The sequence below is a fragment of the Talpa occidentalis genome, unplaced genomic scaffold (assembly GCF_014898055.3).
Source record: "Talpa occidentalis isolate TD23 unplaced genomic scaffold, MPIMG_talOcc4v2.1 talOcc4.17, whole genome shotgun sequence".
In the NCBI taxonomy this organism is placed as follows: Eukaryota; Metazoa; Chordata; class Mammalia; order Eulipotyphla; family Talpidae; genus Talpa; species Talpa occidentalis.
Window position 1 is genome coordinate 28428895 of NW_023601754.1, and position 25694 is coordinate 28454588.

The 25694-nt window shown below is 54.8% G+C and overlaps 1 protein-coding gene across 6 annotated transcripts in view; it reads right to left on the reverse strand.

The window, feature by feature from the left end:
* Window positions 1-24909, reverse strand: part of SLC12A3 (solute carrier family 12 member 3) — a 33644-nt gene extending 8735 nt beyond the window's left edge. The window contains exons 1-23 of one of the 6 annotated variants that reach the window (XM_037516401.2): window positions 24599-24909; window positions 24031-24174; window positions 22667-22742; window positions 21870-21965; window positions 21473-21612; window positions 21015-21125; window positions 20219-20330; window positions 19927-20057; window positions 17356-17440; window positions 16468-16622; window positions 16140-16247; window positions 15721-15844; window positions 14182-14283; window positions 13513-13668; window positions 11105-11204; window positions 10060-10171; window positions 9593-9733; window positions 8552-8658; window positions 7109-7191; window positions 5581-5658; window positions 4767-4868; window positions 3745-3856; window positions 1314-1400 (exon numbers count right to left, since the gene is read on the reverse strand). In XM_037516401.2, the coding sequence (XP_037372298.1) occupies window positions 1314-1400; window positions 3745-3856; window positions 4767-4868; window positions 5581-5658; window positions 7109-7191; window positions 8552-8658; window positions 9593-9733; window positions 10060-10171; window positions 11105-11204; window positions 13513-13668; window positions 14182-14283; window positions 15721-15844; window positions 16140-16247; window positions 16468-16622; window positions 17356-17440; window positions 19927-20057; window positions 20219-20330; window positions 21015-21125; window positions 21473-21612; window positions 21870-21965; window positions 22667-22742; window positions 24031-24174; window positions 24599-24880 (2744 nt within the window). In that variant the 5' untranslated portion in view covers window positions 24881-24909. Of the gene's footprint in view, window positions 1-1313; window positions 1401-3744; window positions 3857-4766; window positions 4869-5580; window positions 5659-7108; window positions 7192-8551; window positions 8659-9592; window positions 9734-10059; window positions 10172-11104; window positions 11205-13512; window positions 13669-14181; window positions 14284-15720; window positions 15845-16139; window positions 16248-16467; window positions 16623-17355; window positions 17441-19926; window positions 20058-20218; window positions 20331-21014; window positions 21126-21472; window positions 21613-21869; window positions 21966-22666; window positions 22743-24030; window positions 24178-24598 lie in introns of all 6 variants that reach the window. The other 5 variants (XM_037516399.2, XM_037516403.2, XM_037516402.2 and 2 more) reach the window with 5 other exon arrangements.
* Between the last annotated feature and the right edge of the window lie 785 nt (window positions 24910-25694).

Consider the following 25694-nt stretch of genomic DNA (forward strand, 5'->3'; position numbering starts at 1 on the left):
AGTGGGTGCCCAGGGACGTCCACCTTGACCCTGCCATTTACATCAAAGCAGCTTCTGTGGTGAGCTCAGCCTGGCACGCAGATGAACTTCCATAGGTATCCAGGAGCCTGACCAGGATCCAGCTTCAACCCGCCCCGACCCTCCTGATATTTACTGAGCCCTGCTCTGCACCAGGACCTGTGCTGCATGACAAACCAGCAAACGTCCCCTCTCCTCACAGAGCTCAGGGGCCGAGGGTGCCTTCCTTCTGCAGCCAGGGGTCTAGCACCCCTCAGCCCAGGGCAGGGTTGCCTCTGCCTGGGCCCCAAGGAGGAGATGCTCCCCAGCCCCGCCTTTCCTGTGCTTCGGGGCAGGTGGCTCTGCCTCCCGGGCCACTGCCAACTGAGTCAGAGGTAGCCAGGATATGGGCTTTACTTTAACCTCCGCCTTGGCCGGCAAGAAGGGATGGGCTGGCCCCTTCCAGGTACTTAAATCAAGCAATGCCTGGAGGAGGTGGCAGTTTGTAGTGGAGCTGGCACTGCAGGGAAGGTCAAGACGCAGTGGGCAGAGCCACAGACCCAGCAAGCACTGAACACGGGCTCTGGGCCGGACGCCAGTTACGTCCTAGACAAGGATTGTCTGTAATACTGTGGTTCTCAAAGTAGGGTGCCCAGGCCAGCACCTGAGAGTGCATTAGAAATGCAGATTTTCAGACCTTGCCCCAGACCTACTGACATGGAATCTTGGGGTAGCACCCAGTAGGCTGTTTTCACAAGTCCCCTGGGTGATGCTGACACATGTGCAGGTTGGAGAACCACTGCTTTGTGAAAACACTCTGGGGTTAGAGAAAATTTAGGAAACCAGTCCCCTTCGTAGGTAAAATCAGTCATTTGTGAGTATCCAGCAGCTTGGGCTCGTGAAAGTGACGCCGGGGACTCCTTTAGTCCCCAGGTCAGGGGGTGGGTTTCAGGGGCCCCTGAGGATGAGACGTGACATCAGCCTCTTGTCCAAGTGACAGAACAGCAAGAGCCTAAAAATGCTGGCTCTAAGGCCAGCACGAACAGGGACAGGCATGGCCCCCCACACAGGGGCTTCTGGCAGAGACCAGGGCTCTGGATGCTGGGGACCAGAGGCAGGGAGGAGGAGGGGAAACATGAAATAAAAATAAATGGCCCCAACCCCCCTCCCCATTCCTTTTTCTTTCCATGAGCCTGCAGCTAGGAGGGCACACCCTGCCGCGGCTCCCCTAGAGAAAGGGGCCAAGGGGCTGCAGAATCGGCAGGACACACCACGCGCCCTTCTGCTTGGAAACTAAATGAATTTAGAGCACTCACTGCTCAGCCCGGGGCTTCTGGTTGATGTCGGGGAGAACATGAACTTCATGGAACCCTAGTCGGAACTTGCTCAGCAGAGAAATGATCCTGAAAGACATTTTTTAAAATGGATTCATTCATGCAATGAATTTTTCTTGAGAGCCCACTGAAGACATAGCAGTGAGCAAAACACACCCTGCCCTCGTGGAGTTTACGTTCCAACTCAAGAGGGGAGCAGGCAATAGGCGAGTGTTGATAAAGTAGGTTGGAGGATGGCAGGTGACATGACAGTGTTTCCCAAGCACTTAGTGGTCCCTCTGTGGTAAGCAGCTCACATTCTAATGTGTCACGATCGGCTGGGATTTTTTTAAAAGGTTTTATATATATATATTTTTTGCTTAGAAGAACTAGGGTGCAGGCCAGAGGTGCAGGGGAGTGGTGAGAGCATTCACCAGAGACAGAGTGGGGAGCAGAACAGGCAGATCTGCTGAAATACACTGCTGAGGGGAGCAGCAGATGATACAGGACTGGTCTGCTGTGCCATGTGGGTCAGTTCCCATGTGGCTGGGGATTGAACTCAGCCCACAGCAGAGATATGGTGATAGCACTGAGACTTAACCCTTAGGCCAATAGGGAGGACCCTACTGGGGATCTCGTTAAAGAGCAGATTCAGATTCAGCAGGTCTGGGGTAGAGCCTGGCACTCTGCATTTCTAACAAGCTCCCAGATGATGTGCGATGCTCTGGTCCAGAGACCACACTTCCAGCAGCGAGGGAAGGGCTTGGAGCTGCAGCACATCACGGGGTAGTTGAAGAAACAAATCCAGCACACATGGTCTATGTACAGCACTGGGACTTGCAAGCCATGTGGCCCTGACTTGCTTCCACCAGGAGACAAGGTGCCAGCTGGGGAATCTCCCCAAAGGAGGTGGCAATCTGATTGGGCAGTGCAAGCTGGGTAAGATGGCGATAGGGCAAAGGGGAAGGGGGGGCCCCACTGAAAGCCCGCACAGCCTTCTAAACAATATACCTGCCTTGGCCTTAGCCCACCCGTTGCATTAGAATCCCTGGATGGGACATAAGTTCGGTGATGCCCAGGACAGGCTGTCAAGACGCAAGGAAAGTAGGTGGGGAGTACAAATGAGCAAAGGCATGGGGCGGGGCTGCAGCAGGAGGGGGCGGGGGATAGGAAGGTGAGGGAGATGAGCCTAAAGGACCAGGCTGCGGCCACTGCTGGCCCCAAGATGTGGGAGCGGAATTAAGAAAGCTGGGCTGTGGGCAGACATCTGGGTGTGCAGCGTGGGGTTGGCAGACCTGAGTGGGGCCTGGGCAGGAGGCAGAATAGGTCTGGCCTCGGGGTGGCCAGGAGGGTAGGAGACATGCCCTGTCAGGGGGGCGGCAAAGGCAGCTTCACAACCTTCTATAACGGTTGGCAACCCAGGCCTTGATGGCCTTGAGTTAAAATGAATCTGCTGAGCCCAGCGTCCCTGGGAGCTGGGCCAGGAGCTGAGATGTCAATGTGGCCTTCGGCTTCACGGTTTCTTTAACTTTTACAGATCAGAAAAGTCAGGCGCTGCCTGTAGGAGAATGAAGAGACTTTTTTCTCTTTGGCTAATTCATTGCATGATCTTGGGGAAACTACCCATTGTTCCCAGCCCCAGCCCATCTGCACTCTCCAGCGACCCTCCACCCTATGACCTCTGACCTCCCTTGACCTTGCTCTAAAGCAGCAGTTGCCCAGCTCTAGGCCCAGGCTGAATTCCTGCTGCCTCCACACCTGTTAACCTACCTTGCTATTTACTCCCCTTTCCACTCACAGCCTACCCGGACACATTTTGAAAGGAAGTTTCATATCAGAATTTTCTCTTGCCAGAAAGAGATGAGCAATAAAACCCAAGTAAACCAGTGTCATTGAATTCTGGCCGTGGGTCCTTGCCTACCACCCCGGGCCAGGCCTAGATGGGGAGATTTGCCTGCGTTATCAAGCAGACAGACCTGCAGAAACAGCTGCAGGACTGGAGGACAATTAAACGTCACTTCTCACCAAGAGATTTGGTGGAAGGTTGTCCTGTGTCCTGGCCACAAATGTCACCACCCTTCTCACAGGGAACAAGCTCAGAGAGCGTCACCCTGGGAGAGTCTAAGCTCTGAGCTTCTCCCTCCTTCATTTCACACAGGTTTCTCCTTGAGAAAGTCTGTGCTTTTAAATTTTCATACCCACCCCGGCCAGGGCTAGGGCAGCTGCATGGGTACTAAAGGAGGGGTAGGGAATGGACAGCTTCTGAAATGGAAAGAAACCTACTGCTGCCCAGTGCCCTGCCACCACTGCTGTGACCTGGAGAGAGCTGGGCCCACGGGGATGTTGGAAGGAAGGGGAACAGGAGATGGACCCTCAGATGGAGCTGGCATGGCCCTGGCTCTCCAGGGGCCCCACACCGGCACTCCCCACTTACGCCTTTCTCTCCTGGTCCATCCTGTTGATCTGGCCCCCCACGAACACGCGGATCTTGCATTTGCCCCATCTTTTCTTGCGGCCAAGGAGATAGGGGATGAGGAGGGTGAGGCCTGGCAAGGAGGGTCCCCATGAGTCAAGAGGAAAATGCTCAGCCACCAGCAAACCCCTTCCCTTCTTTGGGCCTCAGTTTACCCATCTGTATAGAGCGCACCGGACTAGACTGGTAGAGGCACAGAGGATCCTCTCAGCCGGGGCTCATTTGGAGCTGCATGATGTTTCCTATAGCGAGCTGGTATTTAATAATTAGGGGATTTCACATGAAAGTCTAGATCACCGGCATTTCTGGAGACTGAGAATTTTAGCAGTGGGCAGGAGTCTTCCAACCTCTCATCTCCCCACGTGAAGCCAAGGACCACAACTGTCACTTGTCACTGCATAACCTTAGGCATGTTACTTCCCCATTCTGTGCCTCAGTTTCCTTATTTGTGAAGGGGCTCATAGTGCCTACCCAGGGATGCTGACCTGTGAAAAGCATATGTGTCAAGCACACAGCAAGTGCCCGGTCTCTGCTAGTGAGGCTAACAGGGCCTGTCCGATTACAGCAGAAACAAGCTCTCTCTGCCTCCACCCTATCAAAGGTCAGACGATAAAAGTGAGAGTTGTGTGTCTTAAGAAAAAAATGAGAGAGCATATTTTTTTGAGAAGTGAAGAATATTCTCTCAGCTTTCCTCTACCTCGGCCCAGCTCCCCATCTATGTCATGTGCTATGACCTTGAGACCGTCCAGTCTGAAGGCTCCATATCCCCTGTCAAGTCCCCCATTTTACAACTGAAAACCTGGAGGCCAAGAGAGGAGCCAGTCTGAGCCCAGTGGTAGGCTGAGAACCCTAATTCCTCTTTTCTGAGCTTTGGGGTCCCACCAGTGGCCTTGTTGAGAGCAGGCAGGAAGGACAGGCCTGGGGAGATAGAGGCCTGGAGGGAGCTGCCCCGGGAGAGCCAGGCAGACCCTGGGGAGACTGACCTCCATCGTCGAACAGCCAGTAAATGTCGATGGTCTTCTTGCCCTGCTCCGACTGGAAGATGGTGCTGGCCTGCTCCTCCCGCACCAGGGCCTCGGGGTCCACTGCAGGGCCAGAGGGGCTGGTGACCCCAGAGCAGCGCACAGGCAATGCCTGCATTGGGCTGAAACCGAGCCAGCTCGCCTGGCCTTTGGAGAGCAGCCCACTGCAGGGAGATAGGGGTTGGGGGAGGTCCCCCACTGCCGCCACCACTACCAAGGGCCCTGCAGCTGCTGCTGAATCTCCAATTCTCGGTAGGTCAACCAGGAGCAGGGTCCTGGTGGCTCAGTGCTGGGACTCACCCCTCCCACTTTCTCCTTCCATGAATCCACTTTCTCCCAGGATTCATGAGCATTGGGTATATTCTAAAATTTCCTCTGGGCCCCGCAAAAATGCCTTGAGGATGCTCTCAGTTCTTGCACTGTCGGTTTCCCCAGCCTCTCAAGTGGGAAAGGACTGAAGAAGAGAATTTTCTCCCCTCCCCCAGAAGCATCTGAGCATGGCCAGAGGCCCTGGAGGAGGCAGGACACGGGCCCAGAGCCCACAGAATGGGCTCCCACTATGGCCCCAGCACGGCTGGCAATGACAGTCTTTCATACTGTCCGAGCTCCCCTTTTAACCCGCACCCAAACCCCCAGTTATCTGACCCCATGGGGTCCTGGGTACCACTGTCACAAGGATAAAACCTCCTGCCTTTGCCCGAGTTCCTGAGTAGCCCACCACCAGCCCCCCAGAATGTGAGAGCCCCCTGAGCCTCTGAGTGGGGTGGGGACTGACGTGTGCCTGAGACAGACGGCCTGGCCCTGCTGGCGCTGGCTTCCTTGCGGTCCTCTGCAGGGTCAAACACGGGGTTAACTGCAAGAGAGGGGCCAGCTCATTTCCCAGGCCCTCTAAGCCCAGGGCACCTCCCCATCCCCCCAGTCGGACTTCTGCTTACACTAGGAAGGAAGTCCCAACCTCTTACCTCTGCCTGACCTGTCCCTGCTCCCTGGACCTGGCCTTTCACACTCCAGCCCCCCCTGCCAGCTTCTTTCTTCTCCTCACTCAGGCTTGCTCATTCCCAACCAGGCCTCAGTGGTGGTGGACGTTCCCTGGGACAGGAGCACTCTTTCCCAAAGCTCCCTTCTCAGCAAAAGACCTCCTCCTATGAGAAGCCTTCCCTAACTACAGCTCTCTGTCGAATTTTTTAGGACACTGTCGCTATCTGAAATGGCAAACAGGGCCACTTATTATGTATCTGCATTTCTCATGGAACATCTGCTCCCCAAGGACAGCCATTGTTTTGTTCCCTGCTGCGGCCCCAGCACCTAGAATAACCTAGAACCATGTGGAGCAGGAGCACGGTTGCAGCTCTGTAAATACCGGTTGCACAAATATTCCCGGAACAACTTCTCTGTGCCAGGTGTGTCCTGGCTGGTGCTGTTGTCAAGAAGCACCAGGTTCACACTTTCCATGTCCCCACCCCTCCCCCACCCCTGCAGATTTGTTTTCAAACATGTTATTTCGTTTACACATCTACTCTTACTAATTCAAAGTCTGTAAATTCACGTGAGTTTAAAAAGTGAAACAAGTCTCTATTTGGTGCCTGGATGATGGTCTCAGATGTCCAGTTTTCATATTCTAGTGTTTTCTTTTTTTTAAGATTTATTTACTTATGTATACAAGAGCTGGGGTGTAGGCCAGAGGCATGGGGGGTTGTGGGTGAGAGGATTCACCAGAGACAGAGTGGGGAGCAGAACAGGTGGACCCACTGAAATACACTGCTGAGGGGAGCAGCGGGGAGACAGGAGAGGTCTGCTGCGCCATGTGGGTCAGCTCCCTGGCTGGGGATCGAACTCAAGCTGCAGTGGCTGCCGTTATCTTCACAGTGCTGCGACTTAATCCCTTGAGCCACCAGGGAGGTCCATATTCTAGTGTTTTAGTGTTTTCTTTTGGGCCTTCTCCTCCCCCCTTTTCCTCTCTTCCTCCCTATTTGACATATTAACCCGTCTGGTGACTGATGGGAAGTCAAGGAGTTCCGAGTTCCAGCCCCGAGTCTGCCCACAGCTGGAGACATGACTTTAAACTGGTCATTCCTCTTTCTATGCTTCAGTTTCCCTACTTGGAAACATGATGAACTTCCAGGAACCACTGAACACCGACTCTCTAAGAGCCCGTAGCCTTTGATTCCCACTAAATTTCCCTCTCTTCTCCTCAAAAACAAAGGATTACTTAAAAACATTACTTAAAAACAAAGGATTCTAGAATATTTTGGAATCCTGTTCTGGTTTTGATGGGGGTTCCGAGCGGGTGGGGCCATACTCACTGTGGGCCTGCATCACATCCGAGACGTTGAGCCCCTCGCGCATCCTCATGACGCACACACCATAGTTGAAATCAAATGCATCGCTGGGAAGAGGGGAGGTGGGTCATGCTCCTCCCTGCCCCAGACCCCACAAGGGAGGTGACCCAGCCCCACAGACATCTAGAGTTGGCCTGCCTCTGACCAGCTCTATCTCCTTGCTGGGCCTCCTTGTGCAACGTGCAGGCAGAACCAGAAATCCCCACGACTCCTCTGGCTCTATGGCCTGCGGTGCTGTGGACCTGGTTACCCACACTCAGGGTGAAGCTGGGTCAGGCCAGCCTTCCAGCAGGCCCTGTGGATAATCCTCACAACTCAGCCAACAGCATGGGGATGGGACTTATTATCCCCATTCTACAGATGGAAAAACTGAGTCTGGGGAGGAACTTGCTCATGATCACACACTAAAAAGTGGCCAGTTGGCTTAGAATTAAACAATCCTCCAGGGCAGACATGCATAAAGGAATCACCTTGTTCATGAAGCACCAATTAGTTGTCTACATGGAATGTCTAGAAAATTCCTGTCCCAGAAGTATATTTACTGCCTGGTTGACACAGTGCCCAGGAGTCTAACAGGCTAAGCACTGCCTTCCTATACTCCTTCAACTCCATGTCTCTGGGGCAGCTTACCTTTCAGGCCCTGGCATTTTTGCATCTTGGAATGTTGGTGGAGAACCTGGAAAGTAAGTGTTTCGCCACCTCCTGCTGTCACTTTGCTAGAAGCAGCTGAGATGCACCATGCAGAGCCACACAGCTGGTCCGCAACTAGAAGCAGCTCCCAGGGGTCTAGCAATCAGCCTCGTGTTCTTCAACTGGTAGTGCACACTACCTCTCTCTACTCCACACAGAAAAGCAACTGAGGCTTGTAATTTCTAGATCTGACACAGTAAGAACTGAAGGAGATAACTGAAATCTCCAGGGAGTTCAGAACCCAGCCCCATTCCCCAAATTTATCACTTCCTTGGAGGTCTGGTTTCATTTCTTGCTCAGTGACACTACACTACCTCTACAACTGGCTCTTGGCAAGTCTTTAGCTGTTGATAGAGGGACACAAGGTTTTCGTCTGAAAACCACATTTTTAACTTTCTGAGAAATTAGATCCAGCAACACTAATTCTACATGTCTGCCTGGACACAACTGAACAGAGTCAAGGAGCAGCTGTGCTCTTCAGTTTGCCACAGTCTCCACTGGTCCCTGTGGTACCACATCTGGCTCACTTCATTGTGCTACCTGCCAGATCCCTGATGATCTTGGTGTCCATGACCCATAAATCAGAGTGGGGAACCCTTGTTCTGTCTGTTTATTTCTCAGTGACTCAGCTTCTTATAGTACTTTCCCAAGGCCTAGCAAACCCCCAAAGCCCAAATCCACAGACCCTAGGCCCTGCCTCTGGGTGCCCTCACTCACTGCAGGATGCCTATGTAGTCTTCCACGGTGGCCGGGTGAGCTGACTGCCAGTTCTTCTTGAACCCAACCACCAGAATGTTGGGCTTCATTCTCCCGAGACCTGCAGCCTGTAGTGGGGAGAGGGGAGGGGTCAGTTGAGGGGCAGGGCTGGTGATCAGGGTCAAGCTCTGCAGGGACTCCTTGCCGTGACCAGTGAGGGGCTCTTATTTAGCTCTAGCCTCTCTCTCCACCTAGTGGTGAGGGCTCTGAAATACATCTCTCAGTTCAGAGTCCTGTCTGTCTGGACACACCCTGGAGGTCCGTGACTTTATAGCCCAAGTTACCCCTTTGGCTTCTCTAAGCTCAGGCTAATGACTAGACTGTCCCACTGGTCTGGGATGTCAACATTGGGGTATTCCTGTGTCATCCCATCCGTGCCTCCTTTCTGTGTCTTTCAATTTTGAAACATTTTTGAGATAAAATTCACATAACATAAAAGCAACCATTTTAAAGTGTATGATTCAGTGACATTTGGCATATGACCTCTGTCTACTCCCAGCATATTTTTATAACCTCAGAGACCTTGTACGCTCTTTTTTCTTAATTTTGTGAAACATTTAAAACGACTGAAAAGAATTTCCATATGTTGATTCAGAATTAACAATTGTTTTTCTATCTATGTGCCCTATGATATAGATGAGAAAATTGAGCAGTGGTGGAACGTTCTAGATCTTGATCTTCTAGGTGGTTTCATACCACTGAGTGATGTCTGTAGCTGTAAACATTTATCAAACTATATACTTCATTTTTTTTCACTTCGCTATCTATAAATTTTGTCTGAAAAAAAACCAAGAACTGCCCAAAGGCATGCAGCACCCCACAGGCTCCCAAGTCAGCTTCCCCAGGACCTGGATACCCCAAGAAAGTGCCCTTGGAGAGGCAAGAAGGGTAGAATTGCTGCTGCAAAAGGGGTTTCAACTTGACCTTCAGGTCGTCCTCCCTTCCAGGTGTGACACCAGGTAATCAGTCCTGTGGGCACCCCCCTGCCCCCGCCCCAGGCACCTGCATGAGGATCTGGACTCCGCTGCGGAGATCCTCCGCGATGATGTCCGAGTAGAAGGCCTTGATCTTCCTCTTGTTCAACCACTTGGTGTGCCCGTTGGCAATGAGCCGGAGCTCAGGCATCCTCTGTTTGCGGGGTCCCTGTGTGTGGTGGGGGTCATCACTGCCACAGCCCCACAGGCGGACACATCATCAATTACCGTCACCCTCCTACTGACCTGAGACCCAACCCCCTCCTGCCCTGAAGGGTTCCCTGTGGGCTCAGCAGTACCAGGGGCGGTTTTCCTTAGGGGGCAAAGTGGGGATAAAGGAGGAGGGAGGAGGGGAGAGGAGGAAGGAAGGGCAGTGGTGGGGAGGAAGCAGCTGTAACCCCTCTTCCCCCCACCCCACCCCTCACGTGGGTGGATAAGGTGCCCAGGTCGTTCCTTCAGGAGTCAGTCTGTGCCCCGCCTCCAGGGGGCACTCACGATAAGCACATGGCCACATATCATCAGGCTGAGGTTCCGGGTGAAGGTGCCCACAAAGTCCACCAGGGCTGGGCGAAAGTTGGGGGGCCCAGTGAGCACAAGGCACTGGGGGCTGGGGAAGGGAGAGGGCAGCAGCCATCAGGACAGGGTGAGGCTGAATGTCAAACTCAGACACCCCAAAGAGTTCCATTTCCTCCCAGGTTTCCCCTCCCAGACAGGTGAACCACCCTGGGCCTCCTCTTCCACCCACGACTCAAGGGACACTTTCAGGGCCCTATTAATTGTCCTGTGACCACCATATCGGGTGTCCTCCATCCTCTCTTCAGGTCACTAAACACACCACATGGGCAAGCGCCCAGCTCCCTGTTCCAGCTGATGTCTCTGCCCTGGCCCCACCCAGCATGGCCTGAGAAGAATGAAGGGGAGGCCTGTCACCTACAAGCTCTCTGTGCCACCTGGATGGGTGACTCAGCCTCTGTGTTGAGAGGCAACTATGGGTCACGGTCAAAGGCCACAACCAGAGTCAGTTGGAACCTGATGAAACTGACCAGCTGTGTGACCCAGGGCCAGTTACTTAACATTGCTGTTTCTAATGTCCTTCTCTACGAATGGGGTTAGGAGAATTGTTGTGAGGCTATGTGAGGAGATTAGCACCGCACCATAAGTGCAACATAAATGGAACCAATAATGAGCATTGAAACCTGGGGGGAGAGGGGTGGCATTGGCACATGATTCTCCAAGCCATGGAGGGGGTCAGCTTTGCAGGGTGTCCAGGAGAGGCTCTTCTCAGTCAGCCTCACCAGGGAATGACAGTACCAGCTGGGAGAGCCCTTGGCATTCACAGAGGACATTCCCCTGTGAAAACTGAGGCACAGGGGGTCACCCAACTTGCATGTCCGCTTCTGGCAGTGTCAAGTCCAGATGCCCGATGTTCAGACTGCTCCTCCACCTGCTCCCTCTCTGAGCGGGGGCTGTGCCCACACTATATCTGCTCAGAGCCTCCTGGTGCAGGGCCATGGCTGCCTGGGTCCAGGGCGTCACTCACCGGTAGTTCTTGATATGGTCCTCCACCTCGTTGAGGCCCACCGAGTAGCTCAGGGCCAGGTTGTAGGAGCCGGCCTGTACTGAGGAGCCCCAGTTGACCTCTGAGGATGGAGTGAGTAAGATTAGAAATCACCAGAATAAACAGATAGTCAGGAGTGGAGGTATTAGACCTTCTTTGGGAACTGAGCACCCATGGGAATAGGGCCACCTTGGGGGTGGGCAGCCGCAGGTCTGTTCCTAAAATGGACACCAACCACATCTATGTATTTCAAAGGCATTGACCTCTGGCCAGCAAACAGGCCTTCACAGGGATCTAGTAGGCGGAGTGCAAATTCAGAGTTCTAGGCTTTCCTGGAGTTCTGTTACCACCCTCCACCCTGACTGTCACCCCAGGATCCTTGCCTGTACACATGTACACACCCACACCTGTGTGTCCACACTTGGCCCACCTGCCATTCATGCCCCAGGCCTAGGTGTGTCCAGCAATCACCGGAGGATGGGCCTGAGCAAGTCCAGGGTCCTGGCTGTCAGGAGGTGTGATTAAATGTAGAGTGTGGCTGGGCCTCCCTGGTCATACAGGGGTTTAGTCTCAGTGCTATCAAGCTATTGCCAGCCACTGCAGCATGAGTTCGATCTCCAGCCAGTGAGTTGACCCACATGGCACAGCAGACCTCTCCTGTCTCCCTGCTGCTCCCCTCAGCAGTGTATTTCAGTCAGTTCACCTGTTCTGCTCCCCACTCTGTCTCTGATGAATCCTCTCACCCCCACACCTCTGGCCTGTACCCCAGTTCTTGTATGCATAAATAAATAAAAATAAATCTATTTTTAAAAAGTTGAGGGTGGGGCCTCGCCAGTGGTGCAGCAAGTTGAGCGCCATGCTGTGAAGCTGCCTGCAGCCTCTGCAGTGCAAGTTCAATCCCAGCCGGTGGGCAAGAATCCCACATGGTGAGGCAGACCTCTCCTGTCATGCCCACTGCTCCCCTCAGCAGTATATTTCAGTCTTTCTGCCTGTTCTGCTCCCCAATCTGTCTCTGGTGAATCCTCTCACCCTCCCGTGCCTCTGGCCTGTACTCCAGCTCTTGAATAAAAAATAAATAAATAAATCTTTAAAAAAAAAAAAGTTGAGGGTGGACTCCCAGTAAGAATGGCACATATCGGGTTTTCCCTGGTGGCGCAGCGGTTGAGCGCTGGGCTGCGAAGCTGCCCACGGCCTCTGTAGCACCAGTTTGATCCCCGGCTGCCGGGCGAGGGTCCCACATGGCGCGCAGACCTCTCCTGCCTCCCGCTGCTCCCCTCAGCAGTGTACTTCGGTCCTTCTGCCTGCTCAGCTCCCTGCTCTGGCTCTGGTGAATCCTCTCACCCTCCCGCGCTTCTGACTGTAACCAGTGCTTGTATAAATAAATAAATAAATCCTTAAAAAAAAAATAAAAAGAATGGCACATATCAAAAAAAAACTGGCAACAACAAATGTTGCAAGGATGTGGTGAAAAAGGAACTCTCCTGCATTGCCGGTGGGAGTGCAAACTGGTCCAACCACTATGGAAAGTTGTCTGGAGTTTCCTCACTCTACTAAAAATGGAGCTTCCATATGACCTGGCAATTCTACTCGTGGGGATCTACCCAAAGGACCCAAAAACAGTGATTCAAAAGAACACCTGTGCACCTATGTTTATCACAGCACTATTTACAATAGGTAAAACCTGGAAACAACCCAAATGCACAAAAATAGATGACTGGATCAAGAAGATGTGGTACTATACACAATGGAATATTATTCAGCAATCAAAAAAGATAAACCCATGCCATTCGCAGCAACGTGGATGGAGCTAGAAGGAATTATGCTCAGAGAAATAAGCCAGAAGGATAAACAAAAATATCAGATGGTTTCACTTATAACAGGAATATAGGAGAACCAAATAAGACATCAGTGTAAAAAATTAATGATAGTACAAAACACAACAAAGCAAAAACGGACAATTATAAACCAGAGACATCCTGCATGGGTGGAGGGAGAGGAATCAGAGGGAGGAGCACAGGGGACTGAGGTGATGGCACACGGGTGCATTGGGGAAGGCAACTCTATGGGGAATACACCTGAGGGAGTGGGGGAAGCAAATATTATTTAAAAATGATCAATGGTTTAAAAAAATTTAAAAATAAAAAATAAATAAATAGGGATAATAAAAAACAAGTAAAGGGTGGCCTCTGGGTGAGCACTTTCCCATGGGCTCCTTGGGCTCCTGTGGGGAGGGCAGAGGGAGCCTTTGTGAGTACAGAGCCCTGTGCAGGCCTGTAGCTGAGCTGAAAGTCAGCGAGTCCGGGGAAAGTGGGGCGGCCCGAGCCCCAGGTGGCAGGGGAGACTATAGTGTCTGCTCAACCCCCAGCACTTGGCCGCCTGAGCCCCAATACCTGGTTTCTTGTAGATCACGTAGAGCAGGAGGAAGAGGACAATGCCGATGGCGACGAGGGCCGCCCACCAGGTGAGGAGAAACATGATGACCACGGAGATGATGGCCCCGAACAGCGCCGCCCACTTGCTGTAGTACCGGAACGAGGGTCTCCAGCCTGGGCGGGCACAGGCCAGCAGCACACTCAGCGCTCTGGGGCCTCTGCGGGGCTGAGCCCTGATGGTGGTGCCATAATGTACTAGCTATTATTTTTTAAAAAAGATTTATTTGTTTATGCATACAAGAGCTGGGGTGTAGGCCAGAGCTGTGGGGGGTGGTGTGTGTGTGAGAGAGGATTCACCAGAGACAGAGTGGGGAGTAGAACAGGCGGATCTACTGAAATACACTGCTGGGGGAGCAGCGGGAGAAACAGGATAGGTCTGCTGCTGCGCCATGTAGATCACCTCCCTGGCCTGTCATGCTGCAGACAGCTTCATAGTGCTGAGACTCAACCCCTTGCACCACCAGGGAGGCCCTGTACTAGCTATTATGTCATCACTATTTGAACAATCCCTTTCATGGTTTACTCTGGAGACGTGACCTCGGTCTTCCACCTCCATCTGTGCCTTTCACTCCCCTTCCACAACCCAGCCCCCAGGGCCTCCGCCAGGGAGGGGTGAGGCTTGCTTACCAGGCGAGTTGGTGATGGAGGCGTGGAAGCAGCTGAAGTTGATGAGTGCGTAGGAGCACAAGAAGAAGTTGGAGATGATGGGGGCGATGGTGTTGAGCTCAGCTTCAGGGACCCGGGAGAGAGCACAGCCTGCTAGGCAACACCACCCAGGCGCCTACCGCCCGCCCACCAGGCCTTCACGAATCTCAACCTTCTCATCTGTGAATTGGGCCCATCATTTTGTGAAGCACAAAGACCAGTGTTTTGTGAACTGAGCATGGATCACAGTGTGAGAACAGATCCCACCAGGCAAAGGGATGACCGAGGACAGTGGCTTAGCAATCACACCTTTTGGGGGGCCCACAAATTCCAATTAGAAATACATTTTGCAATGTGACCCAGGACACAAGCCATCAAATCACTGAGACCAAATCACAGTCCTGCCCACAGAGCAAACCCACTCAGGCAGTGACTGCTTCCTTTCCCTGGCTCACTGTCCCCCATCTGGCACCCATCCTGCCACCGACCCATCCGGCACCCACAGACAAGCTTTTGCACATGGACCCCTATCTCAGGGTCTGCAGGGTGAGGGGCAGGGAGTAGATAAACAAGACAAGCACCATTTATGTGCTAGCCTTTGTATAAGACTCCCGTGACCACCACTGGGCCCTGCACCAGCATCTGGGATCATAATCCTCAGTCAGAGACACCCAGGTTCTGAGTTGGGGTAAGGGTGGAGATAGAATACCAGGTCTCACTGGACATTTCTGTTTCCTGCGGGAGGCCCTGCTGCCTCTCTATCTGCTTTAGGATCCAATTGGATCCACTCCCTTGTGTGGAAGTGACTAGGCCTTTCAGGTAAGTGGCCAATGCACAGGGGCAGGGCTGGGGACTTCATGCCATGGCCAGTGGCCTGCTTGGTATGGCCATCTCTCTCCAGTGAGTTCTGCCTCCTTGACTAAGCAGACCAGGACATCTTGAGGTGTGTCTCATGTGAGTGTGTGCGTGTATGAATGTGTGAGGTATGCATGTGTGAGGGTCTCTTCCTGCCACTCTGTGGCACTTAGTCCCATTTTGCAGATGAGGAAACTGAGGCCCAGGGAGGCAAAGAGTCACATGCAGGCATGTGCCAAAGCCAGGACAGAAAGCTAATCCAAATGGTTCATTGGGGTCTTTTTCCTAAGGCATTCCCGACTTTGAAACCCAATGGGTCTAGAAGTTCAAGGTCTGACATGTGAAGTTTTTCTAGTTTTCACAGAGATATTGATCCAGCAGTTTGTATCAGCTCCCAAGGAGGGATCAATCAGCTTGTCCTGAGCACCAAAGGCTTCCTGAGGACTAATCCAGACCTGGGCAGGGAGCGGGAGGGGAGATGCCCAGCTGCTGGGAAGTGGGAATGTACTGGAGAGAGCTGGCAGGGTCCCTTCTAACGAAACAGATGGGCCCACCTGCCTGGCAGAGTGTGGGAGCCACCCCGTCTGGAGGTGGAGCATGGGGAGGCACCACATGCCCCCCCATACCTTCCAGCTAGGGCCCCCTGTGTGCCCTGGCAGTCCTCACCAATGATGATGAAGGCCACAGCAATGGCGTAGGCCAGCAGGTAGCCACGCACTGGCTCCTTGTTCTTGCCGTAGCCTTTCCCGAAGAAGCCGATCAGGGGGTACAGCTGGTCCTCACACAGGCACTGTGGGCAGAGGGTGCTGTGCTCACCCCCTGGCTGGGGCCTGTTCCGAACCTCCACACCCCTGTGGCCACCACCTCCTGTCCCTGCTTGGCTCCTCTGCCACACCAGCAGGAGGCCCGTCCCCAGTCCGGGGCCTGCTTCTGCCTGTTACAGGGGCCTGCAAGAGTCTCCCCAACTAGCCCCCATTTCTTGGAGGCCCCTGTCACATGACACCTCCATGTCTTTGTAGCAGTCACATAGGGACCCTGCATATGAGCCTCCTAGGTATCAACACCCCCACCCCCTGCTGCCTCACCTGGAAGACTTTGGCGGCAGAAACGAGGCAGGCCAGGGCAGAGGAGAGGGTGGCCCCAAAGATGCCGGCAGTAATCAGGGGTGCAAAACCAGACACCATGCTCATGGTCTGCAGGGATGCAAGATTCAGGCCCCCATGATGGGGAGTTGGGCCCAGAGCTCCCAACTGGGGGGCTCTAGTCCCACTGTGGGTGGTGACTGGGTCCAGGGGTCCCCACCTGAAACCCAACTCCTTTCTCCTAAACTGGGGTGGACCAGGTCTACCCCAGCCTGTTCCAGCCCCTGCTTGGTGGCCCCTGCATCTAGCTGTCCTGGCAGAGCCCCAGTACCTGGTAGTAGTTGATGAGACCATAGCGGCAGTTGTGCTCCTGGGAGCACTCTGTAAAATTCCAGCCATAGCCGCAGGCCAGGCCCTCGCAAGTGCCGGAGCTGGGGGTCACCGTGTCGTTCAGGACCCCGGAGGCATCTCGAACCACGCAGGAGCCTGAGGAGCAGGAGGGCACTGTGGGCACCCCACTCTCCTCCCTCCTCCCCCAAATACTGGCCACTGCTGCAGTGGGGAGGGGCTGCTGGCCCAGCTCCTTCTTCACCTGTGATGGTGATGGGGACGTCATGCCAGGCACTGGGCTAAGCCCTGTAAACAGCCCTGGGAAGCGGTTTTTGCTATGACTTCTGCCGTTCTCTTCTTCAGAGGCGCAGGGAGTTTAAGTGACCTAAGTCACGATGTCCCCCATAAAAGTGAAGACCTGGGGCTGGAGGCCTGAGTGGCTGCCACCTGGGCCATGTCCTTCAGCCATCTGACCCAGGCTCTACCACTCAGAGGCTGTGTGACCCTGGGCTGGTCACTGAACTTCTCTGAGTCTCTCCTTCATAAAGTGGTGGACATGACAGTATCCAGATTAAATGTGGCCAGGCATGGAAAGGGCTGGGCACGCAGCAAGTCAGTCACGTCACCCCACCACCAGCCTCCTCCTCATCGTTCCTGCAGTTGGAGCAATTTGTCCTGTGAGACTTTCACACCCATGAATCTGGAACCTCAGGTTTGAATGGACCAGAGGTGCCTGGTCTGACCCTCCCTACCTTTACTGCAAACACCCTGCAGTCACCACTGGAAGAGGTGGTGCCCCAAAAGACAAGGCTTGAGGCTCCCCTGCCTGGGGTGGTCATGTTTCCCTGCACCCCCTGACTCCCTCCAGCAGTCTGGGCTGGCCACTTACCTATGGTGGCTGAGATGGCCAGGTAGGAGATGGTGGTCCAGAAAATGGCCATGAGTGTCCCCTTGGGGATGGCTACGGCCGGGTCCTGGGGGGGATGGAGAAGGTAGAAGTTGATGGACCCCAGTGGGGAGGGCATCAGTTAGTCTTGGGCCCTTGTCTGAGATGGGGGTGGGGCAACAACCCCTGACCTTGCTATCACAGAGCCCTCTTCTAGCACAGAGAGAGGGGAGCCTAAAAATCGAGGACCCACAGAAGAGGGCAGGATACCACCAGGCCCAAAACTGAGAGCACAGCTGGGGCCCTGGCAGCCCAAGCAGAAGGGAAACTCCAAGCAGTTCCACGCCTCTCAGAGATGCTCAGTCATCAACTGCGATGTGGTGGTTAGGGTGGGGTGTGTGTACAGGGCCCCCCAGGGGGTCAGCCTGACTGGGGTCAATTCCTACCCCTTGGGGCCTCCCTGGTGGTACAAGGGGTTAAGCACTGCACTATGAAGAAATCCACAGCCTCTGCAGCACGAGGGAAGAACCCACATGGTGCAGCAGACCTCTCCTGTCTCGCCCGCTGCTCCCCTCAGCAGTGTATTTCAGTCTATCTGCCTGTTCTGCTCCCCGCTCTGTGTCTGGTGGATCCTCTCACCCCCCGCATCTCTGGCCTGTACCCCAGCTCTTGTATGCATAAATAAACAAAGTTTAAAAAAAAAAATCCCACCCCTCACGGGGATGCTGGTAAAAGAATGAGTTAATTCACGTGGCGCTCCTAGACCAGGCCAGGCTCCTGGCAGGGTTTACTGCAAGTTAATCGCATTAGCCACCCATTGATCTGTCGGGTTCCACAACAATAAACATAGACAGAGGCCCCCCGACTCTCTCCTCCCCTCTAAGAGAAAAATCTCTGCTGTATTTTCCTAACAGAAAAAGCCAATCCTCACACTCACATCACATGCTCCACTCTTGTCATATAACTTCCTAAGAAGGGAGCAGGTGGCTCTGCCCAGCTGGAGGGGGAGCTGAGGCCAGGGGCCTGGGAGGAGGGCCCAGCTCCTCTGCCACCTGTGTGTGCGGCACTGACCCTCCCTGAGCTTGGCCGCTCTGAGGACAGTGTTGGCGAAGGCATCAGGGGCTGAGGGGCAGCCCCTTGCAGCCAGCCCTCAGGCTGCCTCTGTGCTCAGCACTTTGTGGGGGTCCTCATCACACCCTGCTGAAGAGGGTGAAGCGGAGGCCCAAGTTTAGGGCCTTGCACAAAGTTTTATAGCAAGAACCCACAAGCAGGAGATAGAGACACTCTTCCACTGAGGACCCTGGACAGACGGAGGAAGGGCCAGGAGCCCCTGAAGACTTGCGCACCATTAGGTGCCAGGTGCCCAGCTCTGAGGCAGCTGCCTGTTCCCGGCACAGGCGCATTGGGCCTGGGCTGCAGGGTAACCTAAGAAGCTGGATGAAGCGTCTCGATAAATCCCTGGGCTGCAAAGATCTGTACCTCAGCTGGGAGGGAACCGGCCTGTCTCAACACAAGTCTCACCGCTGCAGGGACCTTAGGGAGGCAGACCAGGCCTGCAAGGGCCGCTCCCCAGAGAAGGGCGAGCAGTCCGACAAACAAGGCCTCTCTGATTTCAGGGCTCCATGTTGAGCCTGGGGACATATCAGTTAGACCCTGAGGGGCCTGGGATTGTCTCCAATGCATAGTTCTTCTCTTAGTTCAGAAACCGCACCAAGGAGCCCCTCTAAGTGGGGCAGGGGATGGAGGTCACGGAGTCCAGCAGCAGGCAGGGGCCCCAGCCGCTCACCAACTCGCACACCCCCTCCCGCCACAGACTCTGCTTGTCTTTGTTGGGGTCTCTCCCTCTCCCCGCCCTTTGCCTTAACACTTCCCATTTGCAGCATTTCACCCTGGACCACTCAGCACACATGGACTGAGTACCTCACCCATGTCAGCCTCTCTGCTGGGAGCTGGGACACAGAGGCCTCAGCTCTCCAGATGCTGGGGAGTCACGGGAGAGACCTAACAGTGGAGGAAGAGGGACAGACCTTTTTGAGGTAGAGAAACGAGGGGTGGGAGTCCCAGGTAGGATCACAGCAGAGGCATGGAGGAGGGACAGGGTCCCCTGGGTAAAGCTGCAGAGCCTCAGGGCTGGGGACAGGGGTCATGGGAACTGCAACGTGGTGGGGCTTGGGCTTTGAATGCCAAGCCGAGGTGCCTGCTGCATCAGCTGCAAAGAGAGAGTGGAGGCCCTGGGAGGAGGTTGGGCCAGCAAATATGTGCGTGGCCTCTGAGTTCTGGAAGGTCGAGCTGGGTTAGTCTTCCGCTTAGGCTGAGAGTTCCGGGAACTAGGGAGGGACCAGTTCATTATTGGACCAAGGCCTAGGGACCAGCTATGCCAATGACAGCCTGAAGAAGGCATGGGGTGCGAGGGATGGAAAGGGAAGGATAAGAGGGGTTTGGATTGGATTGGACTGGATAGAGTTGAATTGGATGGACTGAATTTTAGCTGGTCTGGACCAGTAATCTCTGGCCCAGCTAGTGCCCAGTTCAATATCCTGGTGCCAGGAAGGGGAGGGATGGTGTCCTGCTCACCTTGAGGTCCCCGGAGATGTTGGCCCCTGCCAGGATGCCTGTGGCCGAGGGAAAGAAGATCGAGAACATCCCAAAAAAGCTGCCGTCCGTGCCCCTCCAGTCAGGCACCAAGTTCTGGACAAAGATGTCAGCTGGAAAACCAAGGCCTGAGTTAGAGCCTCCTGGAGGGCCTGGCAAGCCTGGCAGCCTCCTGGCCACGGCATCAAGGGTCCCAACCTCCAGGGACCACAGAATGGCAGGCAGATGATCCCTGCCTCCAGAGCTAGGGGCAGGGGCCCCAATATGCACGTACCCCGGTAGCTGAAGAAGCCTTTGGAGGCCTTGTCCTCAGATGGGGGGATCAGGGTTCCCACCAAGTAGTTGGCAAAAGAGACCATGATAACAAGGAAGAAGAGCACCTGGGCCTGGGGATGAAGGATCCGAGAGGTCAGATGGGAGTCCCAGTGGGATTGCTGACCCAGGGTGCCTTGTTCCCTCATTCCCTCATTCGATGCCCATGATGGTGCAGCTCTGTGCCAGGAGCTGGAGCCACAGCAAGGCTCTCGTCTCGGTGATAAGGAAAAAGAACAGGGGGTGTGGTGGAACTGGTTTGGGGGCTACTTCATCAGGATGGTAGACTGAGAAGGGGTCTCCAGGGAGACAATTGAACACAACTGAGGAGGAAGCTGGGTGAGCAGAACGACCGACCGGGCTATAAGCCAGGAGACCAAACCCTCGTGATGGGACATGACCAGCGCCGAGAGCAGAAGGGGAAGGGAATTCCCTCCTTGTCCCCAACTTCCCCTTCCCGCTGACTGACTGTGGACCTGGTGGTGGCCGTCATGGGCCAGGAGGAAGAGGGCCACACCCCAGGGACAGAGGCCACAGAAAGGAAGGAGCCCAGCTGCCTGAGCGCCCAGCCCACGTGCCCTGGACTGTCACAGGAGAGAGAAGCACTGCTGGGAAGTGGTCTTCCTCGGGGTCTTGATCACAGTTCAATGTCAAGGCCAGCAAATCAGGAGAGGCAGAACCGGGCACGGGACCCAGGCCTCACAGCAACTGCTTTCCTGCTCGCCCACCCTCTTCCCTTCTCTGCCGCGCCCCCTCACCTTGGACTCCCACTCCATGCCCGCCAGGGAGATGGCCAGCAGCACGGTGACGGTCACCACGCCGATGATGCGGATGTCATTGACGGGATCCACGATGGGCGAGCCGTACTCCTGGGGCGGGTGGAGACCGGCCAGCTGCCTTCCCACCCTGCCCACCCCCGATCTGATTCGACATTTACGGTGACCCTCTCACAGGAAAACACAAACACCTTCCCAGCCATCAGATGCCCAAAGCGGCTACCACGGAGTTTGACCCGGGCAGTTTGACCCTGGGAGTTGCTACCCGGGCAGTTTGACCCCAAAGGCCACCTGAAGGGGACTGCGAGGGGTGTCTCCATGCGATTGCCATTGTCACCCACACAGACGGGACAGTGGCCTTGCTTATTGATGGGCGGGGCAGGCAGAGCCCGGGGGTGGAGGAGAGTAAGGCTGGCTCCCCGAGCCCCGCGCAGCCTTACCTGAAGCAGGTCCCGCACAGTCTCTGCGAAGCCCACGGTGTGCATGGCCACCCCCACGGCATTGGCGAATGCAAAGATGAGGCCGATGGAGCCCCCTAGCTCTGGGCCGAGACTCCGGGAGATGAGGAAGTAGGTACCACCTATGGGGACCAGAGCCAGGAGCCATGAAACCAGCAGAGCCATGGGCTGGGGTGGGCATGGGCAGGTGGAAACTGAGCCTGGGAGAGGGTCCCACAGGACCCAGAAGGCCTCTGGAGCAGCGGAGCCCTCCCAGAGGTGTGGAAACCTCCCAAAGCCTCTACTTGGAACCAGAAGGAGGTTGGGTGGTGGCTGGGGAGCCTGCAGGGGAAGACCTTGGTGGTGGGGTGGGCCAGACAGTAGCGGGGGTGGGGCCCACCTGACTTGACCTTGCCGTTGGTGGAGATGGCCGAGATGGAGAGGCCCGTGATGGAAGTCACCAGCACAGAGAGCAGGATGATGATCCAGGTGAGGACTGTGGGGGTGGGATGTGGTCACTCCAAAACTCAGCTGGGCATTTCCCAGGTGGGGAGCCACACGAATCAGCCAACTAATTCACTACGTGATGTAAATTACTTCCCTTCTTGGAACCTCAGCTTTCTCTTCTGAGAAATGGGTCTCTACCTCCTGACATCCTCAGTAGCCGAGCAGACACAGCAGCACATAAAGGATCCCAGGCATGGAAGAGAAAGGATGCTTCTCTCACAACAAAAAATTAAGTAATAGCTACTTAATAAACACCTCTGGGTGTCAAATACTGGGCTGTGTTTTAGGTGCATCATAGAAGCCCCACAGTAGGGCCTATGAGGTTTGGATGAGCTTGCCTCCATTTTTACTGATAAGGAATCCAAGGCTCAGGGAGATTAAGAAACTTGTGCAAGGTCACACAGCAGAATAGACAGCTAGGATCTGGAAACCTGGCCTGCCCAGAGTTCAAGTACCTAACCCAGAGTACCCCAACCCTGCTGGTCTGCTGTAGGAACTGGCTCAAAGAGATACCGACTTATGGAGGGTAAACAGAGGCAGGAGAGTCTTCGGGCTGCTGACCCCAAGTCCAGTTGCCTCCCTGCCACACCATCCCATCCTCAGTCACTGCAGTGCCTGTAGTTTTTGTCCCTGGGGGCTCAGAGGACCAGGACTGTGTACACCTTCCCTGTCCCCCAGAGCCCCACTCACCGATGCCTGCCTGGGCTGTAATCCAGGGGAGCCGCAGGTAGAGAATCACACCCCAGATATTGAGCATGCACCGGATCTGGAGGAGAGGAGGGTCAGAGGCCACCTGGCTGGGCTGGATACCCAAAGGTCAAATGCACAAGGGCTTGTCCTACGTGTCTTCAGGCATGGAGGCTTGGAGATGCCTGGAGATGCCTGGGTCCTTTCTTTGCCTTACTTACTTCTCTGGATTCCTAGGGAGGGAAGGGATACCCAGGCTCTCCCGCCCCCACCGCACTTCCCATCCATTCTCTTGCCCTTCCTTGGAGGCCTGAGGACAGGCTGCCAGCATTATCGCCCTTCAACCCGCTCCACACTCAGGATCCTGGCCCCAGTGGTCAGCTGTTAGAAGACTTGGCATTTAGGGGGCTCAGCAAATGCCCACTTAGCCACATGCGAACAGAAATCAGGGCTCAGATGCTGTGACTTCAGCTCCCAAGTTTAAAGCAAAGCCGGTCAAGGGGCTTCAGCTGAGGCTGAAATTCTCAGGTGGGAGTGGCTGGTGTGATCTTGGGTCCTAGCCAAGTGTCGGGGTGGGACGTGACATTTATTAGGGGGGAGATTTCGCTGGCCCTTCCCTTGCTCTGAGATACTGAACAGGACCACGCCAGGCTCTGGTCAGCACAGTCCAGGAGGGAGATCCAGACTTTGGATATGAGCCTCTGGGGATGGAGAAGGGAATCATTGTTTAGATGGAGAAACTAAGGCACAACCAGTAGGCACTAGGTCAGATGCTAGCCTCCTGCCTTCCAGAGCAGGACTAAGAGTTATCTGAGATCCCGTGATCCCCTCTGTGAAGTCCCATGATGTCTTCTAAAGCCAGGTTCACTTGATTCTTCACTGTCTGGTGACCTGTTTGTGCTGTTCACTACAGCAAACCACCCCCTCCCAACATGGAGAATGAAATACTTTCTTGGATGTGTGTTAGTGCTGCCCCCTGGTGGCTTTTTGGAGAAACAGTTCCTTCTAATGTCCAGGCAGAAATTAACTAGTAGGTTATGTCTGTTCATTTCATTTAATGCTTTCACTTCACAAATGAGGAAACTGAGACACAGACCGATTAAATATATTTCCCAAGTTCATGGAGCTAGTGAGTAGCTGAGTAGAGATCTGCTCCAGAGCCAGGTCTCAGTCCAGGGGTATAGGGAGGTCAGGAAACACAAAACCAGAGAAAATTTGAGGTCTCTTATGAGATGGGAAAATCAAGGCCCCAGCTAGACCTTGGGTCTGCCCTGGTCTCTAAGGTCTGAGAGTCAACACTGAACCTGGAAGGAGCTCTGTCTCCCCACTCCCATCCCTGGATCCCAACACCCATCACCCCCACTCACCATCACCCCCTTGACCCAGCCAAAGCGCACGGGCTCTCCAGGGGTCTTCTCACTGCTGGCGGCTCCCTCGTCCTCCACCAGCCCATCAGTCATCTCATGGCTGGGCCGGCTGTCAAAGGCCAGCGCATGCAGGTGACTGCCTTCCTGCTGGGAGCCCAGGGCCTTGGGTCAGGCCGGCAGGGGTCAAGGCAGTCCAGCTCCTGGGCCTGCCCAGCCCACACTCTCCACAGTCCAGCCTCCCAGATAGCAAACCCAGTGAACCCCCTTCGTGATACAGGTCTTCCTCGCCCCTTCTCTCCCCAACTCTTCCAGTTGTGTGAACGTCTGTTTATATCTCCCGTGACCGGGAGCTCATGTCTTTGGGATGCTAGTGACTGTACAATAGACATTACAACCTGTGTCCAGAGCTTTAAAGCTTCCACACCCACATTTTATTTGTGCCTCTTGACTTATAAAGAAGACTCTTGTCCCCATGTCTCAGATAACAGAATCAAGGCTCAGAGAAGTTAGGTCACTGGGTCAAGGTCACACAGCCAAGCAGGGGCAAGTCTCCTAAGACGGTGCTTACCTTCAGGAAGGAGTGCAGATCGGCCAGCGTGGGCCGGACCTTGCGGGGCTCACCGGGCAGGGCGCTGTTGGCATAGTGCTCGTAGGCGGGCACCACGTCGATGGTGTTGTAGCCAAAGGTGCGCATGTACAAGGTGCTGCCATGGGTCAGGTGGCTGGGGTGGCTGCTGTCATAGGCTGCTGGTGGAGGGGGCTCTTCACCCCCGAGCAAAGTGCTGATGGTGAAGCGCCCGCTGCACAGAGCAGGGTCCCCAGGCAGCTCCGAGCCCAGCTGCTCCGCCATTGCAGTCTGGGTGGCAGGGGAGGGGCCAGGGTCGGTGGGGACACTCAGGGTGGCTTTATAGGCTGGGCCCACAGCAGAGGGGCCAAGGAGGTTGGCCCAAACCGCCCGGAGCTGGCAAGCAAGGTCCCGGACAGGGTGAGAGTTGCGGACACGTGCACGGAGGCCCTTCCCACACGGATGACAGAGCCTCCCCGCCTTGAAGAGGGAGGGCTGGGCTGCCTCTGTGCCCCACATAGAGCTAAGCAGCGGGGCACTGCACCCCTGGCCCTGGCAGGCACAGTGTCCAGAGAGGACCCTTCGGACCCTGTGAGGGACCATCGCGATGGCTGGTACCCTCAAAGACCCTCTGACTTCAAAACCTCTCATTTTATTTTATGGTATTTACTTTCTTTCTTTAGAGTTTTTGAAGAGATGAGTGGGTTGACATGGTAAAGGATACACATGTGTATAAGAGAGTGGTCTCTCTCACTCAGATGCTTGACTCCCAGCCTCCCATGTCCCTCCAGAGACATCTCAGTGTACACAAGCCATGGTGGACACAGACCCGCCCCGGAGAGCTCAGCAGGAGCCAGGTGTGCTGAGTCACCGAGGACTGTGGGCGACTGGGCCCCCCCTCCATACACTCACCCCAGAGCCTCCCAGGGCTCTGCCTACAGGACATGGGGTGTCTTCCCCAGACCAGCCCAGACAGGGCACCCCAGGTCCCGGGGGACCCAGGGGCCCAGGCCCCACCACAGCACTGGGCTAGGTAGCTCTGTCAGGGCCCCTGAGGCCCTGCCGGGAGTGCACACTGAGGGCCTGGGGAGCCACAATG